Consider the following 22,670-nt stretch of genomic DNA (forward strand, 5'->3'; position numbering starts at 1 on the left):
AGGTAAATGGGTACCCAGTAAGATTAATTCCATTTATGCACTGAAGGCAGGAAGGAAGCTCGAGCTAAAGTCAGGGTAATGATGACAGCTTGCCTCAGAATAGATTATTTCTAGATAGATGGTGGTATACAAATACTTTTCATCATTATACATTACACTCTGCATGAATTTACCTTCCACAAAGTTTAAGTAATCATCAAGTTAAAGCATTTTCAACAAATATTTTCATATAATTAAAAACCTTTAATAAGCTCCTACACTTTACTAAACAAATATGCTTTATGTCACTTTTTTTCAAAAATCTACAAGTGTGCTAGATAAGCAGAAAGCAGGAAATCCCCATTACTATGGTATGCGTACTGCTATAGAACCCAAGCTGAATCTATATTTCCCCTCCCTTCTCACTTTTTAAATATTGTGATATTTGAAAAAAAAGGCAGAATCGATAAGTCTATAACATGAATAGATAATTCCTAATACAGGGGTAATACACGTTCCTCAAATTAAAGGTTTTTGTTCCCTATCCTCTCTTTGTTGTAGTTTCAAGTGACTTCAATCATCCCCTTAGAAGAAATGGTACAATCCAAATATATACCAGCTACATAGACTACAGGACTGATCCATTGCTGTAATAGGGGTGCATACCTCAAGTTTTAGCTGTCATTCACCCTCTTTTACTCAGCCTAGCTTGTAGTAGCTCTTGATGCTGTTTCATCCAACCAATATCAATTAAAATCTTTTCCATCATCCCCAAAGAAAAGAAATGTTATCATCTAAGTGCATCAATTACATGGAAAATAGCAATGATCTATTCTTATAATAGGGGTGCATACCTCAAGTTTCAGCTTTCTTTCACCCTCTTCTTTTAGCCTAGCTTGTAGTAGCTCTTGATGTTGTTTCATCCGACCAACGTTGATCTCAAGATCTTCAATTTTCTTCTCTCTCTGTGTCTGCAACTTAAGAACTCTCTCAGATTCCTGGATAAAAAAATAAATCATATGATTAATCAATTTATTGATGAAAAAAAAATTACTCAATTAAATTAATTTATGAACAGATTTAAATGCACAAACTAAAAATGAAAAAAATGCCACTATGTGATAGAAAAATCTGCTGAAGGGAAACAAAATCATAATACAATAGAAAATTCGTGCTATCCATCCTTCCTTCCATCCATCAATCCATCTACCCATCTATCTATCTATAACTATCTATCTATCTTTCTATCTATCTATCTATATATCTATCTATCGATCAATCTATCTATCTCTCTATCTCTCTCTCTATATATATAAATATATATCTATCCATCCATTATCTATCCATCTATCTCATTATCTATCTCTCTATCTATCTATCTATCTCATTATCTATCTCTCTATCTATCTATCTATCTCATTATCTATCTACCTATCTATATATCTATCTATCTATCTATTTCATTATCTATCTACCTATCTATATATCTATCTATCTATCTCATTATCTATCTACCTATCTATCTATACATCTATCTATCTATTTCATTATCTATCTACCTATCTATATATCTATCTATCTATCTCATTATCTATCTACCTATCTATCTATACATCCGTCTATTATCCTCACCTGTTGTTTTTTCATAAGTTCTTTGACCTTTGAATGTGCTTTCTCCATCTTCTTCTGATATTCATCTTCTAATTTGTTCTTCTCCTTTGTTTCCATCTCGCCCTTTGACCCCAGGTCATGGAGGTGTCGTCTTGCTTCGACCAATTCCTGCCTTGCTTTCTGTGCATCCTATAAAATCAAAATATAAAACAAATAATGCACATGTATGAGTGTGTTATGGCGATGCAGCACACTCAAGGGTATTTGCAATATGCGAAAGCTCAAGGATCTCAAGCAGAGTACGTTGCATTTTCTTGCAAAAACCTGACATGCCCGTACCGTCGATAACATCACAAATTTTAAAAAGTGTATTATTTGTTATGTAAAATGGGCTATATATCATGTGCCTGTCAGCATCTAAGCATGACTCTTAGGAACATTTAACTCTCTTAGTGAATCAGCCCCAGGACCATAGAGCTTGAATAGGGAAACATCCCACCTTTTCCAACTGTTTGATTTTGTTGGAGTATTTCTTGTTGGCCGCCTCAGATTCTTTACTTGTCTTGGCCAACTCACGGATCAGTTCTTCTTTCAATCTGTAATGAGAAAGAGAAAGAGAAGGAGAGATAAAAAAAAGAGAAAGAAAAGATGAGAGAGAGATGAGATATAAAGAGAGGAGGAGAGAGGGGACAGAGAGAAAGAGAGAAGTTGTTGGGGAAAATTGATGGACTTCTGTTCATAAATAGGACAATAGCACATAACATGGAAAAGAAATAGTGAGTGGGTGACATCATCAGTACCCTCATTTGCATAATGACAAGGATGTACAAAATATACATAACTCTTTTGTGAAATTGGGCAAATCTTACAATATTGTCATAACTTGCTTTTGCATCCTATTTTGATGAAATTTTCAGTGTAATGCTTATTTGATTTTTCTCTCTTTATCTAAAACAACTTTTTGTTGGGGTGGACTTGTCCTCGCAAATCAATCATATAACTTATAACAATTGTATTCTACCCGTACCTGATATTCAATGTAAGATCCCTCAGTTAATAAAGATTGTGTTTTAACTGTACCTGATATTCAATGTAAGATCCCTTAGGATTGTATTTTAACTCTACCTAATATTCAATGTAAGACCCCTTAGTTTATAAGGATTGTATTTACACTCTACCTGATATTCAATGTAAGAACCCTTAGTTTATAAGGATTGTATTTTCACTCTACCTGATATTCAATGTAAGATCCCTCAGTTTATAAGGATTGTATTTAACTGTACCTGATATTCAATGTAAGATCCCTCAGTTTATAAGGATTGTATTTTAACTCTACCTGATATTCAATGTAAGATCCCTCAGTTTATAAGGATTGTATTTTAACTCTACCTGATATTCAATGTAAGATCCCTCAGTTTATAAGGATTTTATTTTAACTCTTCCTGATATTCAGTGTAAGATCCCTCAGTTTATAAGGATTGTATTTAACCGTACCTGATATTCAATGTAAGATCCCTCAGTTTATAAGGATTGTATTTTAACTCTACCTAATATTCAATGTAAGATCCCTCAGTTTATAAGGATTTTATTTTAACTCTTCCTGATATTCAATGTAAGATCCCTCAGTTTATAAGGATTGTATTTTAACTCTACCTGATATTCAATGTAAGATCCCTCAGTTTATAAGGATTGTATTTAACCGTACCTGATATTCAATGTAAGATCCCTCAGTTTATAAAGATTGTATTTTAACTGTATCTAATATTCAATGTAAGATCCCTCAGTTTATAAGGATTGTATTTTAACTCTACCTGATATTCAATGTAAGATCCCTCAGTTTATAAGGATTGTATTTAACTGTACCTGATATTCAATGTAAGATCCCTCAGTTTATAAAGATTGTATTTTAACTCTACCTGATATTCAATGTAAGATCCCTCAGTTTATAAGGATTGTATTTTCACTCTACCTGATATTCAATGTAAGATCCCTCAGTTTATAAGGATTGTATTTTCACTCTACCTGATATTCAATGTAAGATCCCTCAGTTTCTGATGGGATTCCTGCATGTTCCTCTGGGATGCCTTCACACGCTCTTGACCCGCCTCGACGCTTGACCTCAGGTCAACGTCCTCAGAAGGAATGTCCTGGTCTGACCTGGACTTGACCATGGTACTATTTGTAGCTGAGATTTGAAGAGGGATAACAAGATAAGAAATGAATTAAGTTGATCATAGTTCTGTTTATAAGGCCAATAAAAATCTGACCGTTGTCAGAAGCATGATCATGCCTCTCCCCTTTTACATCAATTACACTGGCTTCCTGTCCATAAGTATGTCACATACAACCATCCCCTACAAATGCATCCATAATTGTGCTCCACCAAATCTTAATGACCTAAGTTTTCCGTACCAGAGTGAAAGGCGTGTACTACGATCTGGTAATGATACCACTCTGTTGGCAGTCCAAGAACTGCTACCTCATCAGGGGACCGATCGTTCGCTGCTGCCGTGCCACGCCTCAAGAACCAGCTCCCCTGCTGCATCTGTGAATCGTCATCTCTGGGAGCATTTCAGCGGTCATCAAAGACATTTGTTTTCAATAGTTAATTTACTTGTTATTTATGAACATTTTTTTTTTCTTTCACAATTTTGATTTTGCTCATTTTGTAAGGAGATGTGGTACAATCATTGTGAAGAGCGCTATGTAAAATACTTATATTGTATTGTATTGTCAAACCTGCTGCTTTTTAGTTTTTACTTAAATTTGACCCCACCCTACCCCCTAAAAAAAATGTTGAACTATGCCAATTTTCAATGTTTTGCCTACTCTCTTTTTTTACTTGTGAATGGTGCAGTAGAATATCATACATGTGGCAGTAATCATCACTTTATTCAATATTCACAATCAAACAAAGGAACATAGGTGTAAACATAATATTCAATGACAATCACTGACTTATGGGGGCGCTGCATGAAACTTGCGATCAATTGCAAGTCTATTTTTGGTCCCTAAATCATTCATATGTCTTACAATTCATTGCAAATTTATGATTGATTGCTAATCTGCTTCTTGAAACAAGCAATGTAATCTGATTGGCTACTGCTAACATTGATCTATCAATTGTAAAATTGCAGCAGAACATTTACGATCGATTGCAAATATTTTCTTGCAACACCCCCAAAGGCCCGAATTCACAAAGGTGGTTTTAAAAACCCTCGGTTGAACCCATGGTTTATGTAGACTTCCTGTATAAATTACGCTTATTCACCGCAAGTACTAAAAAGTGTCCAATACTGATGCGCACCTTTGTCACAATGCGCCAAATTGACGCCTGTTACCATGGTTAGATACGCTATTTTATTCATGAGTCTACTGTTTGAAGAGTGGACTCATTAATTCAAAACAGTGGATTCATGAATAAAATAGTGTGGATAACCACGGCAATAAGCATCAATTTGGCGCACTGTGACAGAAGCGTGCATCGGCATTGGACATTTTTTTAATATATGCAGTAGAATAAGTGTAATTTATACAGGAAATCTACATAACCCATGGGTTTTCAAAACCACCTTTGTGAATTCGGGCCTAAGTGTCTTGTGAAAGACACCCCTCACCTTTGTTATTCATGACATGGGTTCTTCTTCTCTGTCTGGCTGAGGATACAGTAGACCCTCCTCTCTCTTCTTTACTCCATGTCTGACCCAACGCCCTACAAGAAAAAAATAGGAGTTCCTATTTTAGATGGGTAGATGAGCACAGAAATATGCATATATGGGACCACATACACTTTTAGATATACAACATGAATAAATCTGGCTGTGAATACATGCTACTTCAAAGGGTGTTTCAAAAAGAGCTTGGGCAATAATTATGAGACCATACCATATGAAAGCTTGGTAATAAAGTGGTCTAATTATTTCCAAAAGTGCATGTGCAATTTGCACATATTGTGTCATTTTTTGTCAGAACCGTGCACCAAGAGACCGCAAATTTGGTCTCAGAAGTTGAACGAGACTTGAAACAAAATAAATAAAATGAAGTGGGGCAAATATTTCATGTTGCAGATTTATCAGGAGAAATGTTGAAGAGGGCTTTTAGGCCCCCAATCTATGAGACATTCCCCATGTGTACAATATTCATAATCTTCTTTATCTTAATTTAATCAAATAAACTCACATTATCTTCATATGCTTGAATAACCAAACATTCAAATTGGTCAATATACAATATGCATAAATAGGACAATACACACTGCTAAAGAATACAACATTAAAGAGAAATGCCAGTAGTTGCAGTAAACACTGATTTCATGAGAAAGTCTGTAAAACCAGGCTTAATTGTCAGTATATCATCGAGGATCTAGATCTGGTAGTTACATAAACTGAACTTTGTGAAATCTTGAAATCTACGCTGAAAAATGTTTACACTGAAGATCACCAACACAGATAAGTGCACATGGGACAGTGTATTATTATTGCTTTGAATGTCGGCCCGACGCTTGACCCGAATCCTGTGCTTATTTGCTAATTTCTCAGCAATTACACAATTTCTTCCAGAATCCTTTGGCACATGTTTATTTATACAAACAGACACTTTGGTGGTCATTTAATTGGATTCTGTACGAACTCATTTTAATATCGTTACCACAACTGGCATTTACCTTTAATATAGGTATCTGGGACTACATGTATTGCATGACCAAAGACATGGATATGACTACCTGGGACTAAACAATACTTTGAGCGTCTTACTTATTTTCTGTATCCGAGTCTTCCGGTCCACTGCTGTCTGTGAGGTTCTCCTGAAGGACGGCATCGTTGTCTTCAAGCTGCCGGATGAGAAGTTGGCTTCTCGCTCGGAAACCTTGGACTATCCTTTCAAGAGAGAACTGCATCAAGAACAAAGAAAGGAATTGATACCATATTCAGCTAATCATTTATCTGATATCGCATCACAATTTGCTCCACAATGCTATACACAAAACGTCTTTAGTGTAGCAGATGTTTTTACATAGGACTGTACACAAGGTTGAGAGTTTTTCTCTTTATGAGCAAACAATGCTTATCAAATTTGGTAAGCAAAATTATTCCCTCCATATTTCAAATTTGCCACAATTAACATCATCATCACTAAGGGTTAAATTGATTATTATCATTAAGAGAGAACTGTATCAAGAACAAAAAAAAGATAGGAATAGATATATGTCAAATTTGACATGACTAAAATCATTACAATCATCACTACTAGTAGGAACAAAGAAGGTCAGGAAATTGCATACTTTCCAATTTTTCAAGGTGAGAAAGTAACTACAAATAATCATAATTATCATTAAAACCAAAATCATAAACTAAACAAAACACAACCATGACCACTGTCATCAAAATTTTCACTCATCATTCTCATCATTGTCATCACCGTCACCATCATCACCATCGTCACCATCATCGTCAATACCACCATATTCATTATTGGTTCATAATACCACCGTCAGTCATTACTAAAATCATCAGCAGTAGCATTATCAACACCATCATCACCACCACCACCATCATCACCATCACCACCACCACCACCACCATCATCATCATCATCACCACCATATCCATTACTGGTTATTATCCTATTCATAATACCATCAACATTAGCATTATTATCATCATCACCACCACCACCACCATCACCATCATCATCATCATCATCACCGCCATATCCATTACTGGTTATTGTCCTATTCATAATACCATCAACAGTAGCATTATCATCATCATCACCACCAATACCACCACCACCATCATCATCACCACCACCACCACAACCACCACCATCATCACCACCACCACCATCATCATCATCATCACCACCAATACCATCACCACCATCATCATCATCACCAACAATACCACCACCACCATCATCATCATCACCACCAATACCACCACCACCATCATCATCATCATCACCACCACCAATACCACCACCATCATCATCACCACCACCACCATCATCATCATCATCATCACCACCAATACCACCACCACCATCATCATCATCATCACCACCACCACCACCATCATCATCACCACCACCAACACCACCATCATCATCATCACCACCAATATCATCACCACCATCATCATCATCATCACCACCACCACCACAACCACCACCATCATCATCACCACCACCACCACCATCATCATCATCATCACCACCACCACCACAACCACCACCATCATCATCATCACAACCACCACCACCATCTAGAGCTCCTCCTCAAAATCATCACCACCTAAGTAACAATTGTTCATTTTCATTCCAAACCACTAGAATAAAATATGACAAATCTACAAAATAAACCTCCATACCAAAGGTGGACTGGTATGCAGTCTCCTTGACTCTGGTCTAACTTTATCCCTCGCTGTGTTACTCCCCGAGGCTGATTTGGTCCTCATTGCATGAGGAGGTACTGACATAGCTCTTCTACTGGTAGCTAGGGGCAGCTCGAAACCTCCACCACCAACACTCTGTGGGGAAAGAACAAGATTCAATTGTTACATTCACATAATGAATTACAATGACAATAATAAATAGATGCAGTGAATAGCTACATGTACATCATCATTTAGTTGTCTCACTACGATTTAAAGGAGAATGAAACCATTGGAACAAGATAGCTTGTGTGAAAACAGAAAAATCAAAGAAACAGATCAACAAAAGTTTGAGAAAAATCAGACAAATAATGAGAAAGTTATGAGCATTTGAATATTGCAATCACTAATGCTATGGAGATCCTCCTATTGGCAATGCGACGAAGATGTGTGATGTCACTTGTGAACAACTCTCCCCATTACTTTTGCATATATTTCACTTAAACTGCCTCTTTTATCACATCTATCAGTAGATCATGTGATCTTTCTATAGGAGAGCATGTAATACAGATTTATAAAGAATGCATCATGGATGAAAAGTTTGTATCACCATAAAAGAAAAAAGCAAAAGAGACATATTGGGGGTATTTTATAGTCGATCAAAGGGAAAGTTTTCCACATGTGACATCACACATCCTTGTCGCATTGCCAATGGGAGGATCTCCATGGCATTAGTGATTGCAATATTCAAATGCTTATAATTGGAAAAAAGGATGAGTTGGATCACTGCACGTTTTATAGTTGGGTCTTTCCATGAAGTTGGGATATAAATTGCGACCCTTCAGCATAACTCAATACAAATTATACATTTATTATTTGCAAGATTTATATTTGTATTGACATCATACATTTTACTGGTAATTTTGTACCATTTAAAGCCACCGCACACCTTACAACCCCACTGGTCTGCGACTGAGTGAGGGGAGATGAATCGCAAGGTAGTCATAAGCATCGACACCGCACACCTTGCGATCCGATTACCATATTGCCTGCGACTCACGCATGCGCTTTTTGCTTTTTGCCATAGCCATTGAGAAAATGGCGCTTACTACTGCGTATACGCATTGTATACAATATACGCATCGTGCAACTCTGCTGTCTGATTGGCTGGAAGTTGAATTGAGCTTGCGATCAAGTTGTAAGGATTCGACATGTCAAATCCTTCCGATTTTCCTTGCGACTTGTCTCTGACCAGTCTGCGACTCTCAAGCTGACAAAAGCTGTGACGTCACATCTCCCCTCGCTCAGCCGCAAGCCAGTCATGGACCAGTCGGGTCGTAAGGTGTGCAGTGGCCCTTAGACTCATTTTTTATGAAGTTATTGGGTAAAACAATGTATACCACAGTGACTGTTATATGTACAGTGTCGGGATATCACGAGGGTGTTTCATAAATCTGTTCATAAGATACAAATGACTTTATGCACGACTGGTGATCCTTTCTTGTGCTATGTGATATCCCTATGTAATTGAGTTATGACCTAAGAACATGTTCCAGTCGTGCGTAAAGTTGTTCGTAACTTTACGAACAGCTTTATGAAACACTCACCTGGTTGTTTACATTTGGTCCTAAAAGTCAAATAATGGCTATCAGGTTGACCAAAACTTGATGCAATATGCAAATTTACTTGTCATGCCAGGTACCAAAATACCTCAGATTTCCTATACATGGTTCTATTTTTAGAAGCAAATTTAAAATTTTTTACTATGCTACTCTGTGTCCACCAAATGTGACATTATAAAATAACAATTTTCAGAGCTTTTCATCAACATTTTTGTCTGACAGGTTGTCAGATCTGGCAACTTTCCTTGATTGTGATTGGTTGAGAGGCACTGTTACTATGGTAACTGTCGGATAAGTCCTTTCATGAAACACTCCTTTCTTTCAGAATGAGAGATAAAAACAGGAGCCCTACCTCATGACCTAACTGGGACTGAAGCTCTGTGATTTTAGTCTGCTGTTCAATGAGAGCGCCCTCTAGACGACGAACATTATCTAGCGCCCTCTCCAGTTCGTTGGAGCAACGGTCTCTTTCAGATTCCTTCAAAAAAAATCATTATTACATTTTCTTAAACAAAACCAATGTCAATAAAACACTGTGTCATTACACTCAATCAATCAAAAGCCTAATTACTCCAAATGAGATAGAAAATAGCGACAAAATTTTGAATAATTGTTTATGCCTTCGTTCTATTTTGGGGGGAAAAGAAAACACAACAGAGAATCATTTTGAAGTAGTTTCAGTCTGGAAATTGAAAAACAGTCAAATGTTTTTGGAAAATAACAGGATTGTCAAATTGTGCTACATTTGTGTTAAACTGGACTGATGCCCTTTTACTGAATGAATCTAATTAAAACTCAGGAACAATACAAACTTGCACTTTCAGTCTATTTTTTTAATCAATAATAATAATAATAATCTAGAAAAAAATTCAAGCATTTTATTTGAAAGTTTAAAAGTGCTAAGACAGTAGGGGAAAAGAATAGAACAAGATATCTCAGTAAAAGAACAACAAAGGAATATTACATATTTCTGTGTTGAAAACGTATTGATTTTTTACTCTTTTTTTATTCTGCCTTTCTTTTTACCTTCATTAATCATTTTTCTTTTAAAGTTCAATGTTAACACTTTCACATGCATTTGAATAAATTAAATTTTAAAAGATCTGGAATAAATATGTATTTTTCACCCCCGTATGTCTATTTTCTCTTACCATATCTTGGAGTCTGGCTAAAAGATCTTCATTTTCTCTTCTCTTATCAGCAAATATCTGTTCATCACTCGCTAGATCAGCCAATGCCTGGGGAAAAAATCAAATACAGATTATCAGACTGGAGTGAGTCATCAACTAGGACCCCGTCTCACAAAGAGTTATGATTGATCCAATCAACGCCAACTATATGGAAATCAATTTAGTAATTTTTTCTTCAGAAAATTTGCTTATCAGAATGATGCAGCCCCATGTTGGATCGCAAATGATTTAAAGTCAAAAGCTTGGTTTTCACTTGGACTCTGACAGCATAGCATGCTTAACTGTATATACAAAATTGTTTTGTCTATCCATCATCATTTCTGCACTTCATGACACCCCTTCCAGTGGCTCACTTTATTCATCATCCCAGTATAGCTTCTGCATGAGCTACCAAAGGATTACTATATCAAGTATCAAGTAATGTACTTTGTGAACAAAGAGAAGTACACTGAACTGTCAAGAAAACAATGAATGTATGAATACACATTATATCTAAAAAATAATTTAAATAACCATGCATTTTAGACGTCGACGTTACAGGCTTTCCATAGTTGTGGTGGAACAGTCTCCCTGAAGATGTCAAAAGTTCTCTATCCCTTCATATATTTAAATATAAACTAAAAACATTTTTTCTGCAAAAACTTTAATTTCCTAGACTAAGTTACCTCAATTCATTTTTTTTTCTAGTCTTTCTCTGCAAAATTCAAACTTTTATTTACAAAATTGGGATTATGTTATAAGTTTTTAACTTTTTAAATGATCCCCCACATTTACATATACTGTTTCTCTTCTTGTGTGATTTAAGTATTGTTCAGATTTTGGTTTATTGTTTTGTGTAGTGTATGTTTTCTTTATGCACTGGAATATATTGTACTGTATTTTGTAATACCATCTTTACTCTGTATTGTTTTTCTGTTTATGAAGTGTGGAAAATAAATGAATCAATCAATCAAAAATCAATCACAACACTTTAAAAGATGGGGCCTGATAATACATTGCTCAAGCCTTTCTTGTTTCACCTTTCTCTTACTCTGATATAACATCTCTATGCAAGCCAGGTGGCCTTATTGCACACAAGCACTAAAAGGTCAGGTACTCATTCACCTCACCAGGGCTCCATAACACAAAGATTAGCGATCAATCGCTAAATCAACTGACCAATCATTATAAACATTACACGCGCATTAGGTTTAAAATATTGACCAGGGACCAATCAGAGTGTTTTTTTCATATTTGCAATTCATCGCAAACCTTTGTGTTACGGAGCCCTGAAGGGTGTTTCATAAAGCTGTTCGTAAAGTTACACACGACTGGAACACGTTCTTAGGTCATAACTCATTTACAGAGGGATATCACATAGGACAAGAAAGGATCACCAGTCCTGCATAAAGTCAATCGTATCTTACGAAGAGCTTTATGAAACACCCACCTGGGTTGAGTGCGGCACAATGTGGATGCTAAAGGAAATTACGCCATGGCTGGGATTTGAACCCACAACCCCCTGTTTCAACGTCTGGAGACTAATCCACTGGGCCACAAGGCTCTCACCTGTTTGAGTTTGCTTTCTAACTCCCAGATCTTCTCCTGCCCTTCTACCGGTCCAAACTGGGCGGGGTCAAGGGGCGTGGCCGACCGTAGGGCATCTTTCATCTCATTGGCCAGGTCCATCCAGTTATTGACCGCGGTCTGCTGGGCTTTGGTCAGACGATCACTGCTCTGGAAGCCAGAGAAGATCTTGGAGGCCTCGTCGGTGCAGACCCGGAAGTGAGACAGCTCATTCCGATATCTGTGTGATTTAAAAAGGCATTAATTCAAACTGGTTCGACTTTTTAAAAAAACTGAGCTGCGAGGTTCCCCTTGTCAACTGTGTTTGTGATATGTTATAAAAATGAAGTCCTGAAAAAAATTCTCCCGAATGTCATTATTTAGTAATTCAAGAGATAAAAATTAAGCGACCAGAAACACTGTTACAATATTATTCCACATACTACATGCATTACAGTCCCCAAGAAATGTAGTGTAGTGGTGATACAGCATTGGACTCTTAATCACAAGGTTGTGAGTTCAAGTCCCCAATTGTCTCTACTTTGATAAAAAGGGCCAAGAGTAATATCTGTCATTTATAAGGTCAGTCACTATGCCTGATTGACCTAGACGTTATACGTTTCCTATGTTATTGGCTATTTACCAGCTTGGCATTTACCAGCGAAACGCTGTCATGCTAAGTTCCTGCGGGAATTGACATAAACCAAAATAAAATGATATTTCACTCACACAAATCTTGGGAAGTATCTGCAAAAATTTGATTTTTTTTTTCTTCTTCTTTCTGGGAGTATTTTGTCATCCACACGAAAAATATCATATAAGACACATATCAAAGTTTTCGAGGTTTTTAAATAAGTAAGTTAAACTTTAAAAGTGAACCTATGCATTTAAGCAAAGAGACTTATCACTCACAACTCTTGGAATTTTTTAAGGGGGATGGGGAAGTTTGGTGGGCTGGACTTGAGAATGAAAGCTGAATGGAAATCGGAACACACTCTTTCATGAATTAATGAAATAACGTGATAAAGATGTGTTTAGGTAGCCAATAGTTACAATCATCCTCTTTTATTAAAGTTTCATTCCAATCCTGAGCAATATAGCCCATCTCACCTAGCAATTTGCTCTTCCAGATCTTGCACTCGTACTGTATCTAGTCCCTGTTACAAGAAATAAAATCAGTAAGAGTGAATTAAGAACAATTAAAAGCATTTCTCATGGAGGTGTGTAACTAGTCTGCAGGTACAGACCTTTGTTCTTTGCAATATTCAAAGCAAAGTGCATAATGTAGAGTCTGAAGAAGTGAGACTAGATTCACTATGTACTGTGGCTGGCTACAGACAGAGCCTTCAGCATCTAGTCTTCCCCTGAGACATGGAATAATATTGGATTAAGTGTAAAAAATGAGTCTGTATTTGAAGAGTTTAGTTGCAAAAGGGGTTAGGTCCACATTCTTATGAGAAACTAAATTGTCATGATGTACTACCCTATCATGTGAACATAAAATCGGGTATAAAAGAAATCTACCTGTCTTCAATTTTTTTTTAAATTATCATTGTGGACCTAACCCCTTTTGCAACTAAACTGAAATGAATCCAATCTCTTTTGATTAAAAAAGTGATTTTTCTTTGCCACTTTCATTCACGTTTTCATTTGAATCTCAAATTGTCTCTGGTATCATCAGAGTGACTAAAAATTTAGAGGTTTAGAAACAAAAAACAATAAAATTTATGAAAAATGACCTAACCCCTTTTGACAAATGAGTTCTTCAGAAGAGTTTAGTTGCAAAAGGGGTTAGGTCCACTCCAAGAAAATCATTTTTTAATTCTCCCATATCGCAATATTCGTATGCGAAACTGAATTTTCATGATACCCTACCATGAGAACATAAAATTGGGTATAAGAGAAATCTACCAGTCTTCATATGTTTTAAGATATTCCTTTTTCCAAAAAAATCCTGTGTGGACCTAACCCCTTTTGCAACTAAACTGAAATGGACCTAACCCCTTTTGAAAAAAAGAGGATTTTTCTTTGCCATTTTAGTTCACTTTTTAATAGGAATTTCAACTTTTCTTTGGTATCATGTTATAGAGCTACTAAAAATCTATACATTAAGACATAAAAATCAAATTTGATGAATAATGGACCTAACCCCTTTTGCAAGTGAGCTCTTCACTTGTAGACTAATGTGTAACATTCAAAGAAAAGATAACTTTCTGTCAATAAAGATTCAAGAAAACTCTGGTAAATGTGAATAGAAAATTTGACCTTTATACATAAATCTTTTTAATGACTTAGAAAATAAAACCAACAAGTTAATTTTCTTTAAATTCAGTACTAGCTGTAGTAAGATTATGAATTTGTAGCTCGTTTCTAAAAGCATAAGTCTTTATCTACTAACCGATTCAGTGTTAGCTGTTGTCAGTCTATGCCTTTGTAGTTCGTCCCTTAAAGCCTGTATCTCGGTCTGCATTTCAGCTATTCGGGTCGCCTGCTTGTCCTTGTTCACGATTGGTTTGTTCTTGATATTCCGAGCCTGAATTGAAGAAGAGGGAAAAGTCAAGCTCAGGGGCCCCATTCGTAAAGACTTTGAATTTTGGTATCTTTGTAATTACCATGGTAACAGGACTCAGCAGACAATCACAATCAAGGCTTAGTAGTTACAATACAGGATGCCAGAACGCATTGCTTTATAAAGACTGATCAAAGGGCATCTATTTTTTTCAACTGACTGCTTTGAAGACAAATAAAAAAAATGTTCCCAATCACAACATGTATTACAGGAACATGTCCTTAAAGTTGACCTGCTCTTAAAAACTATTTGTCATGTCGGTTACACAACATTTGCCCATGCGACAATTGCTCTGGGCTTAATTTCTTTTACGGTAAGAGCTGCAATAGGGTTAGGTTTACGATTTAGTATATTGTTAAACCAAGGGTTGAAGTTGGCTACGGTATTTAATTAGTGTACGGGATACAGAGCGGAGCAATTGTTGCCGGAGCAAATGTCATGGAACCGTCTTGTCTCCGCTGGGTGGTCTTTATAAACAAAGGTTCACTGCGGGAGAGTCGTGTTGTAGCAGTTCTGACCCATGCCTTGTAATCAGAGGGTTGTGTCTTCGAATCCCACCACGGCCTAGCATCCTTCGGCAAGACATCAATCCACAATTTGCAATTCTCCACCCAGGTGTTAAATGGTTACCCGCTAGGATGCAAAGCCTAAGTAGTATGCCTAGCAATTGAGTCTCGGAACTCTTGTGGGAATGCCCCCCCCATGGAGAGGGTGGTTGGGCAAGCCAGAAATCATTTGGCTTGTTTCTATAGAGAATCGTTAAAATAACGGTTCATCTTTTCCAGAATCGAAAAACCGTATCGCCCTTTTAACCTGTGACTACAGAGCGAATAATCCGATTAACTCACATTCCATGTTGCGGTACATGGCAACAACCACCTCCCAGGTGGTTATGATAAACTGTATCTTGTGCAATGCGGATTATCGATAAACCGCATTGCGTCTGTTTCAACAATTCTGGATACTTACTCGGGTAATACTGTTTAACGATTCTCTGTAGAAACACGCCGCATGACTGGGGAAAATGCTCAGGAATGTCGCTGATGATTTAAGTGGCATAACTGAATATTGCTATTCTCATTTTTTTCCACATGAACTCACCCTATTTGCATACTTCAGCGAATTCAGCGTCTCGTCAAAATTCACGGCTGAAGGACTTATACACGTGATCATGCACGTCTTGGCATTCCCGCCCAACGAGTCCTTCAGGAGTCGTGTGATCTTAGAATCACGGTACGGAATGTGCGTGGCTTTCCTCTTTGGGTCACTGAGGGCGCTAATCACGTTACCCAATGACAGCAGACCACTGTTGATGTACACAGACTCTGAAAAAATTAAGGAAAAAAAGTCGGAGGTTTATGCAGAGCTGCCAACCTGAAAAAGAACATTTCAGTATTCTTAAAAAGTTGAAAATCAGTATTTCAGTGAGGAAATCAGTATTTTCAAAAAATACCATAGGACAACACATTAAGCTGAAATTTTAGAAATCAGTATTATACATTAAACTATCAGTATTTTTCCTACTTGTCAGTTCTAAATACTGAAAATCAGTACTATTTGGCAGCTCTGTTTATGGGTGATATCAGGTCTGGTGTTTATGTTGGTGATGGTGTTGAATTTGGTAGCACGATTTGGATCACGTTTCCTTGCTCCAAAACCTATTCTAAGTTTACAAAGATGATACAAATCATAATATTTACGGCTCAACACCTAATGTGTGACTTTTCGGGACCAAATTCATTTCATGTTTTGTGTTATGTTTATGTAAAAAGATGACCTAACACCAAAACCAAAAAGGTCAACACTGAACCTTAAATCACCCATTGAACTTGACCAAATTAACAGACATACTAAAATTTGGCCTCAAGACCGGCCGCGAGTATATCCTTGGTTTAATAAATAATTATTCTTCTATGCATGAACTATACCGCGTACTAACCTTTGAACCTCTCCCCTGCATTGCCGGTACGATGGGCCCTCTCTGATCCAGCAAGGTCAACGAAATGGAACTTTGCTGACATGAAATGGTAGTCCTGGCTGTCATCATCGTCGGAGAGTTCATCCTCGCCACGAGGGGAGATGACAGGAGAGGAGGAGGGTGAGTTTGCACTAGCCCTCCATCTCTGGTCTGAATGATACCATGTAAAGCAGTAGAGTTATAATTGATTATAAAGGGGCACTTCACACTAGAAGTGGCCTTCTCTTATTTATCACTTGTCTAAATAAAGCCATATATACACTATTGGAAAATAATAAGGTTATCATGGATATTTACTCTGGAAGATTTTTTTTTTAATCTGTTCTGAATGAAACCCCGTGCAACAGCAAAAATATAATAAAAAACTTATACTGAAGATTTTGCACTGAGAGAGGGAAGGATTATCATCTCTAGTCTGAATGATACCTTCAATGAAAGTGAAAAAATAATAGCTTGATAATGGAATATTTTACACTGGAAGGTTTTATTTCTAGTCTACGGAAATGTCTTGCTCAGGTCACAATAAATGAGAGCAGTCGAATTCTATCACCTAAACAATGTTTCTCTTCTTTAGTTTTACTGACCAGGATATTGTTCAGATGATCTTTGTAGGTTTGCATGGTGGAGTTCATAACGTGGAGAAGGTTTACAGTTCACCATGTGTAATATGAAGAAGGGAATGAAATACAGGCAGAAAAATTGAAATGGAAAGACGAGATAGAATGAACAGAGAAAATTAGAAGTATTCTTTCTTGAAAGTGAGTGAAGTCGTGAAAAGGACTGTAAACCATATGAGATGAGCTGAATATGGCTTGAGTAGCGATGGTTTGAGTAGGAAATTGTTGTACTATCATGCAACAAGGTCACAGAGGGAGTATTGCACAAATATCTTCTTTAGTTTTATTGGCTAGTAATAATCACATGCAATATCGTTAAAAGGAGTTTTGTGCGAACTCACCCATGAGGATAGTAAAGATGGAATGTGATCGACTGGAATGCTCGTTCATGTTAGTAGCTCCTGTGTGTCTGTGGGCGGAGCCTATCTCCAGGCAACGTAGGACATCGTCTAAACAACTACATGGGACCTCTGACGCACCGAGAATAACTAGGAATCAAATTGAACAAAAAGATGATAAAAATTAATTAGTTATAAAATAGCAATCAGGTAAAAAAAAATCACCACCTATCACTAAAAAATTGAAAATTGATTATGAACAAAATTGAGAAAAAATAGAGGTTTTCACTTTATTTCTAGAAAGATTAAAATATCCAGTTGGTTTAATTAATCATCTTTCTAAATCTTGCCCACCCCATTCACTGTCCAATCCCCTTTCTTTTGTATTTCCTTGCTCTTTCTCTCTCCCTCTATCTGTTTTTATCATTTTCTCTTTTCCTTTCTCTTATGGTGTTTCTATCTCAATCTTTTGCATGCTCTGTTGCTCTCTCTATCACTCACTATCTCTCTCTAACCTGTATTTCCTTGGTCATCTTCTCTGATATGCATATCTTTACTGCTAGTCTCCATATCCAGCAGGTCTCTCAAATCTTCTTTATAAACCTCGATGTAGGACACATGGATTGTAAAATCACGGTTGTGGTTATTCTGCAGAGAAATACAAAGAAAGAGACTAAGTACAAAAAGCAAGATATAAACAGATAATTTCAAGCATTTAAAGACAAAAATCAGGCAAACCTAATAGCAGAGCTGCCAACCTCAATAAGAACATTCCACCCTTATAAAGATAAATGAAAGTAGTAGCAGTAAACACTGATTTCACGTGAAAGTCTGTAAAACCAGGCCTAATTGTCACTATATCATAGAGGTTCTAGATATGGTACAGTTTACATAAACTGAACTTTGTGAAATCTTGAAAGCTACGCTGAAAAATGTTCACACTGAAGATCACCAACACAGATTAGCGCACATGGGACAGTGTATTATTATCGCTTTGAATGTCAGCCCGATGCTTGACCCGAATACCATGCTTATTTACTAATTTCTCAGTAGTAACACAATTTCTTCCAGAATCCTTTGGCACATATTTTTCATTTATGCAGACACTTTGGTGGTCATTTAATTGTCATTCAATCTGTATGAACTCATTTTGACACTGTTACCACAACTGGCATTTATCTTTAGAAGCTGAAAATTATTATTTTGGTTAGGAAATCAGTATTTTCAAAGAAATACCATAGAATAACACATAAAACTAGACCGTTAGAAATTGGTATTTTGCATGAAACCATCAGTATTCTCATTTTTCAGTACTTAATACGGAAAATCATGGTCATTTACAGATATGATCTAAATATGGATTCAATCTGTCGGAGGGTTCTTGAGTTTTCACGAAAACCAAAATCACACACAGACGACCCATGAACATAATAGATGATTTCAAGTTCAGTGTTGACCTTTTGGTGTTGGTGTGAGGTCAATGTTTACAGGATTATAACACCAAACATAGAATGAAGATGCTCATGAAAATTCACTCACTGGTTGTTGAGATGTTGAAATGTGATCTGGATCAGTTTTACAAACTCAGAATAAGTTTTGGAGCTAGGGGAAGCAATCCAATTTTCAACACTAACACCAATCGCGCAATATTTTCGCCGTGCGAAATTTTTTGACTGCGCCGCTCGCTGAGTTTTTACTTTCAAGTCTTGCGCAACTTTTGAGACCAATTTTGCATCACCCGGGTACGTGGTTCCGAAATTACGCAACATTATGTAAGTGCATGTCAGACCGAAAATTGCTCAAAAACGTGATTTCGTGTACAAAGTCAATGCAAATTGTGTTTTCAACCAAAATTCATAAATGTATGATTATTTTTAGTTTTGCTAGTCTAAATGTGTTCATTTTATGCTTTTTATGATCACAGAAGAGTCCCCAACAAATTTCATTGAAAAAACAATGAAAAACAAAAGGTAAAAAAACAAAGAAATACATAAGAAATTGCAAAAAACAATATAATACATAAGAAAATGATTTGATATCACAATTTTTTCATGTACTCTTGCTTAGGACACCACAAAGAGTTTCTATACCAAAAATTAGTACATTTGGAGCTTTATTTAGGGAGTTAGAGGAAAAAGTATGATTTCGCATACTAATTACGGATAAATTAGCATAATCACTTAATAGCGATTCGCATGAAATAAATTACTATACAATCTTGTAGATTATGTCCCAGGCAACCCGTGTGCCAATTTTCGGCGCGATCGCGCGGTCGACGGCCGAGATCTTAGGGGGGCCTGGGAGGCCCCCCCCCCCCCGGCCATAGGAACTCCCAAAATACCCCAGCCTAGATAGGGTTAAAATCACCCAATGCCTCTGGCACCACCTATAGGATAAGTCCTTCTTACCCTGATATTATCAAAGATGTGACCTACTGCCCTTGGTATAATGCCTTGCTCATTCTCAGGAATGTTGATGACATCAGCGCCACCTATGGTGAATGTTTTACCAGATCCCTTTAAGTCAAGAAAATACATAAACTATTTGTAACTTCTGAAGGTTTCCATGGCGAAGAATAAGAGTGCAGTGGTTTCACAGTACACTGTGGCTCGTATTCTGAACTCAGGTTTAATTTAAAATCTGGTGTAAGTTGTGGTTTGAGTATGGAAAGCCAGTTGTTACATAAATCTATAACAGTAGAGGTTCAATGTATCAGCTCATTTGACTCCCAAAACATTATTAACTGCCTGAGTTGTCTTCAGACATGACAAGCAATCACTATAAACAAAATTTTGAAACATTTGGCTAGCCATAATTTTAGCACCTAGAGTTAGACCACAGTCTCAGTTAAACCCGACTTCAGAAAACAGGCCTATGTTTTCTTTCATGGGCATATGTTGGTCTTGGAAATTATTGATTTTGAATTACAAACAAAACATTACAGCAAACTTAGATCATAATGAAAATGCATTGAAATGAATATAATCAGTATAGTTGGCTATCCATATCTGAGAATGTAACCAGTATCATTTTAAAATATAGAGATAGAGGAGGAAGAGAGACAGAATGAGATAGAGAAACAAACAAACAGTAAGAGAGGGACAGAGAGAGGCAGGCAGAGAGAAATTGCTCATGAATTAGAACCATAAGCTTTATAGAATAAACAAATGACACCAATGCAATAAAAATGGACACAGAGGCCCGTATTCTGAAGTCAGGTTTAACTTAAACTCAGGTTTAAGGCTGTGGTTTAAGAAAGGACAGCCAATTGTTACATAAATCATGAACAGGTACATATTTCAGCTCGTTTGGCTCTCACACCATTTATAATTGTCTAGGAAATATAAAAAGATCATTGTCTTCACCAATGAATAATCAGAAGAGAGCATAGTAAATATAAGATACATACAATGTAATAAAAATTTTGACACTTTTGGCTTCCCATAATTTTGTCACAGACTTAGATCGTGGTTTAAGTTAAAGCTATGGGCCAGAATGTGTAGAGTTTGAAACTCATTTTTTCTCATAGTAGCATGAATTTTTTGGACAGGTCTGCATCCAAATTATTGAGCTAAACTAACGATTTTGGGACATTTCATGAAACATAATAAAAATTATTTTGAAATAGTCAGTGTTTTAAGCTGAAAGCTATCTGATTGACACAGAGCAAATTAGTTATACCTCGGTCACATTTCCTCTACGGCGGCTGTATGGCAAGTCGAAAACAGCCGTTTCATTAATTTCAATTCAAATTACCCATATGCAGCTGGTACAAAAATGTTTAAACGGCTGTTGTTGACTCGCCGTACATTCGCCATAGAGCAAATGTGACCTAGGTATAAGTGCAAATCACTGACAAGTACTTTGCAAAATATCACCCAAGTCACCCACTTAAAGGGGGAAGTTCACCCTGACAAAAGTTTTTTATACAAATATTGATGAAGTTTTGAAGAAAATCCATCAAAGATTAAGAAAATTAATATATTTTTTGTGATGCCAAATACAGCAGCTGTCCCATATGGTATGCAATATAAAATGCATAAAAGTCAAGTTTTACTGGTTCATGATGACAAATATTTTTCTTTTCTTTCAAGAGCAGGTGTGAAATGATTTGCCTGGATATACTGAAGACACAATAAAAGCATTTTTCCCCTTAAGAATTGCCAGCGTTATCAAGCAGTACCAAATACAATCCTGGAGCAGAGGTCGATATCTACATGCTATTTTATACAATTAGATACACGATGATAGGGTACATACCGTTTGGCCATATGCAAATACTGTTGCATTGTAACCCTCAAAGAAACTGGAGATGAGGTTGTCGACACAGGTTTGATAGATTGATTCCTATAAAGCAGAAATAGTCAAAAACATTTTATTATTTGTGTAAAATAAGGGATATGCAAATGAAGTTTACACAACATAAACAGTGATATTTCAAAAGAAGCTTGAATTACTTTGCTTAGAATCAATAGATCAATAAGAATTGTTTTAACTTTTCTTTTTTCATTGATATATACTCATAGTATTGTCATTATCAGCATGATTACCCAAGAAAACACATCTAATTATTCTTGATTATAATGATTTCCTATTGGTATTAGTATTGTTACAATTTTTTTAATTGAGGCCTTTTCGTGTTTTAACATGATTTCATATCGATGTATAAAACCTCTTTCTTTTTCATTCACTTCTTTATCTTACTATAAGACAAATCTTACTGTTTTTTGTTTTTTTTTCTTTCTGATGATTCCCTTTTAGTATTATTTGAATTTAGTTTTGCTGTATATTATTATTCCTAATATCATTTGTAATCTTTCCTTTTAATATGTGTATTTCTTTATTTATTC

General features: G+C 36.4%; 1 protein-coding gene across 1 annotated transcript in view; it reads right to left on the reverse strand.

Moving 5' to 3' along the window:
* The window catches only part of LOC121416989 (kinesin-like protein KIF27), a 40,001-nt gene that overhangs the window by 13,307 nt on the left and 4,024 nt on the right, over window positions 1-22,670 (reverse strand). Inside the window, exons 4-21 of the mRNA XM_041610528.1 lie at window positions 22,081-22,167; window positions 20,229-20,336; window positions 18,336-18,468; window positions 17,824-17,970; window positions 16,827-17,015; window positions 15,989-16,212; window positions 14,717-14,851; window positions 13,429-13,475; window positions 12,322-12,559; window positions 10,735-10,821; window positions 9,936-10,061; window positions 7,959-8,117; window positions 6,345-6,481; window positions 5,208-5,302; window positions 3,613-3,775; window positions 2,090-2,186; window positions 1,612-1,779; window positions 834-977 (exon numbers count right to left, since the gene is read on the reverse strand). Of these exons, the coding sequence (XP_041466462.1) occupies window positions 834-977; window positions 1,612-1,779; window positions 2,090-2,186; window positions 3,613-3,775; window positions 5,208-5,302; window positions 6,345-6,481; window positions 7,959-8,117; window positions 9,936-10,061; window positions 10,735-10,821; window positions 12,322-12,559; window positions 13,429-13,475; window positions 14,717-14,851; window positions 15,989-16,212; window positions 16,827-17,015; window positions 17,824-17,970; window positions 18,336-18,468; window positions 20,229-20,336; window positions 22,081-22,167 (2,484 nt within the window). The remainder of the gene's footprint in view (window positions 1-833; window positions 978-1,611; window positions 1,780-2,089; window positions 2,187-3,612; window positions 3,776-5,207; window positions 5,303-6,344; window positions 6,482-7,958; window positions 8,118-9,935; window positions 10,062-10,734; window positions 10,822-12,321; window positions 12,560-13,428; window positions 13,476-14,716; window positions 14,852-15,988; window positions 16,213-16,826; window positions 17,016-17,823; window positions 17,971-18,335; window positions 18,469-20,228; window positions 20,337-22,080; window positions 22,168-22,670) is intronic.

The sequence above is a fragment of the Lytechinus variegatus genome, chromosome 6 (genome assembly GCF_018143015.1).
Source record: "Lytechinus variegatus isolate NC3 chromosome 6, Lvar_3.0, whole genome shotgun sequence".
Lineage (NCBI taxonomy): Eukaryota > Metazoa > Echinodermata > Echinoidea > Temnopleuroida > Toxopneustidae > Lytechinus > Lytechinus variegatus.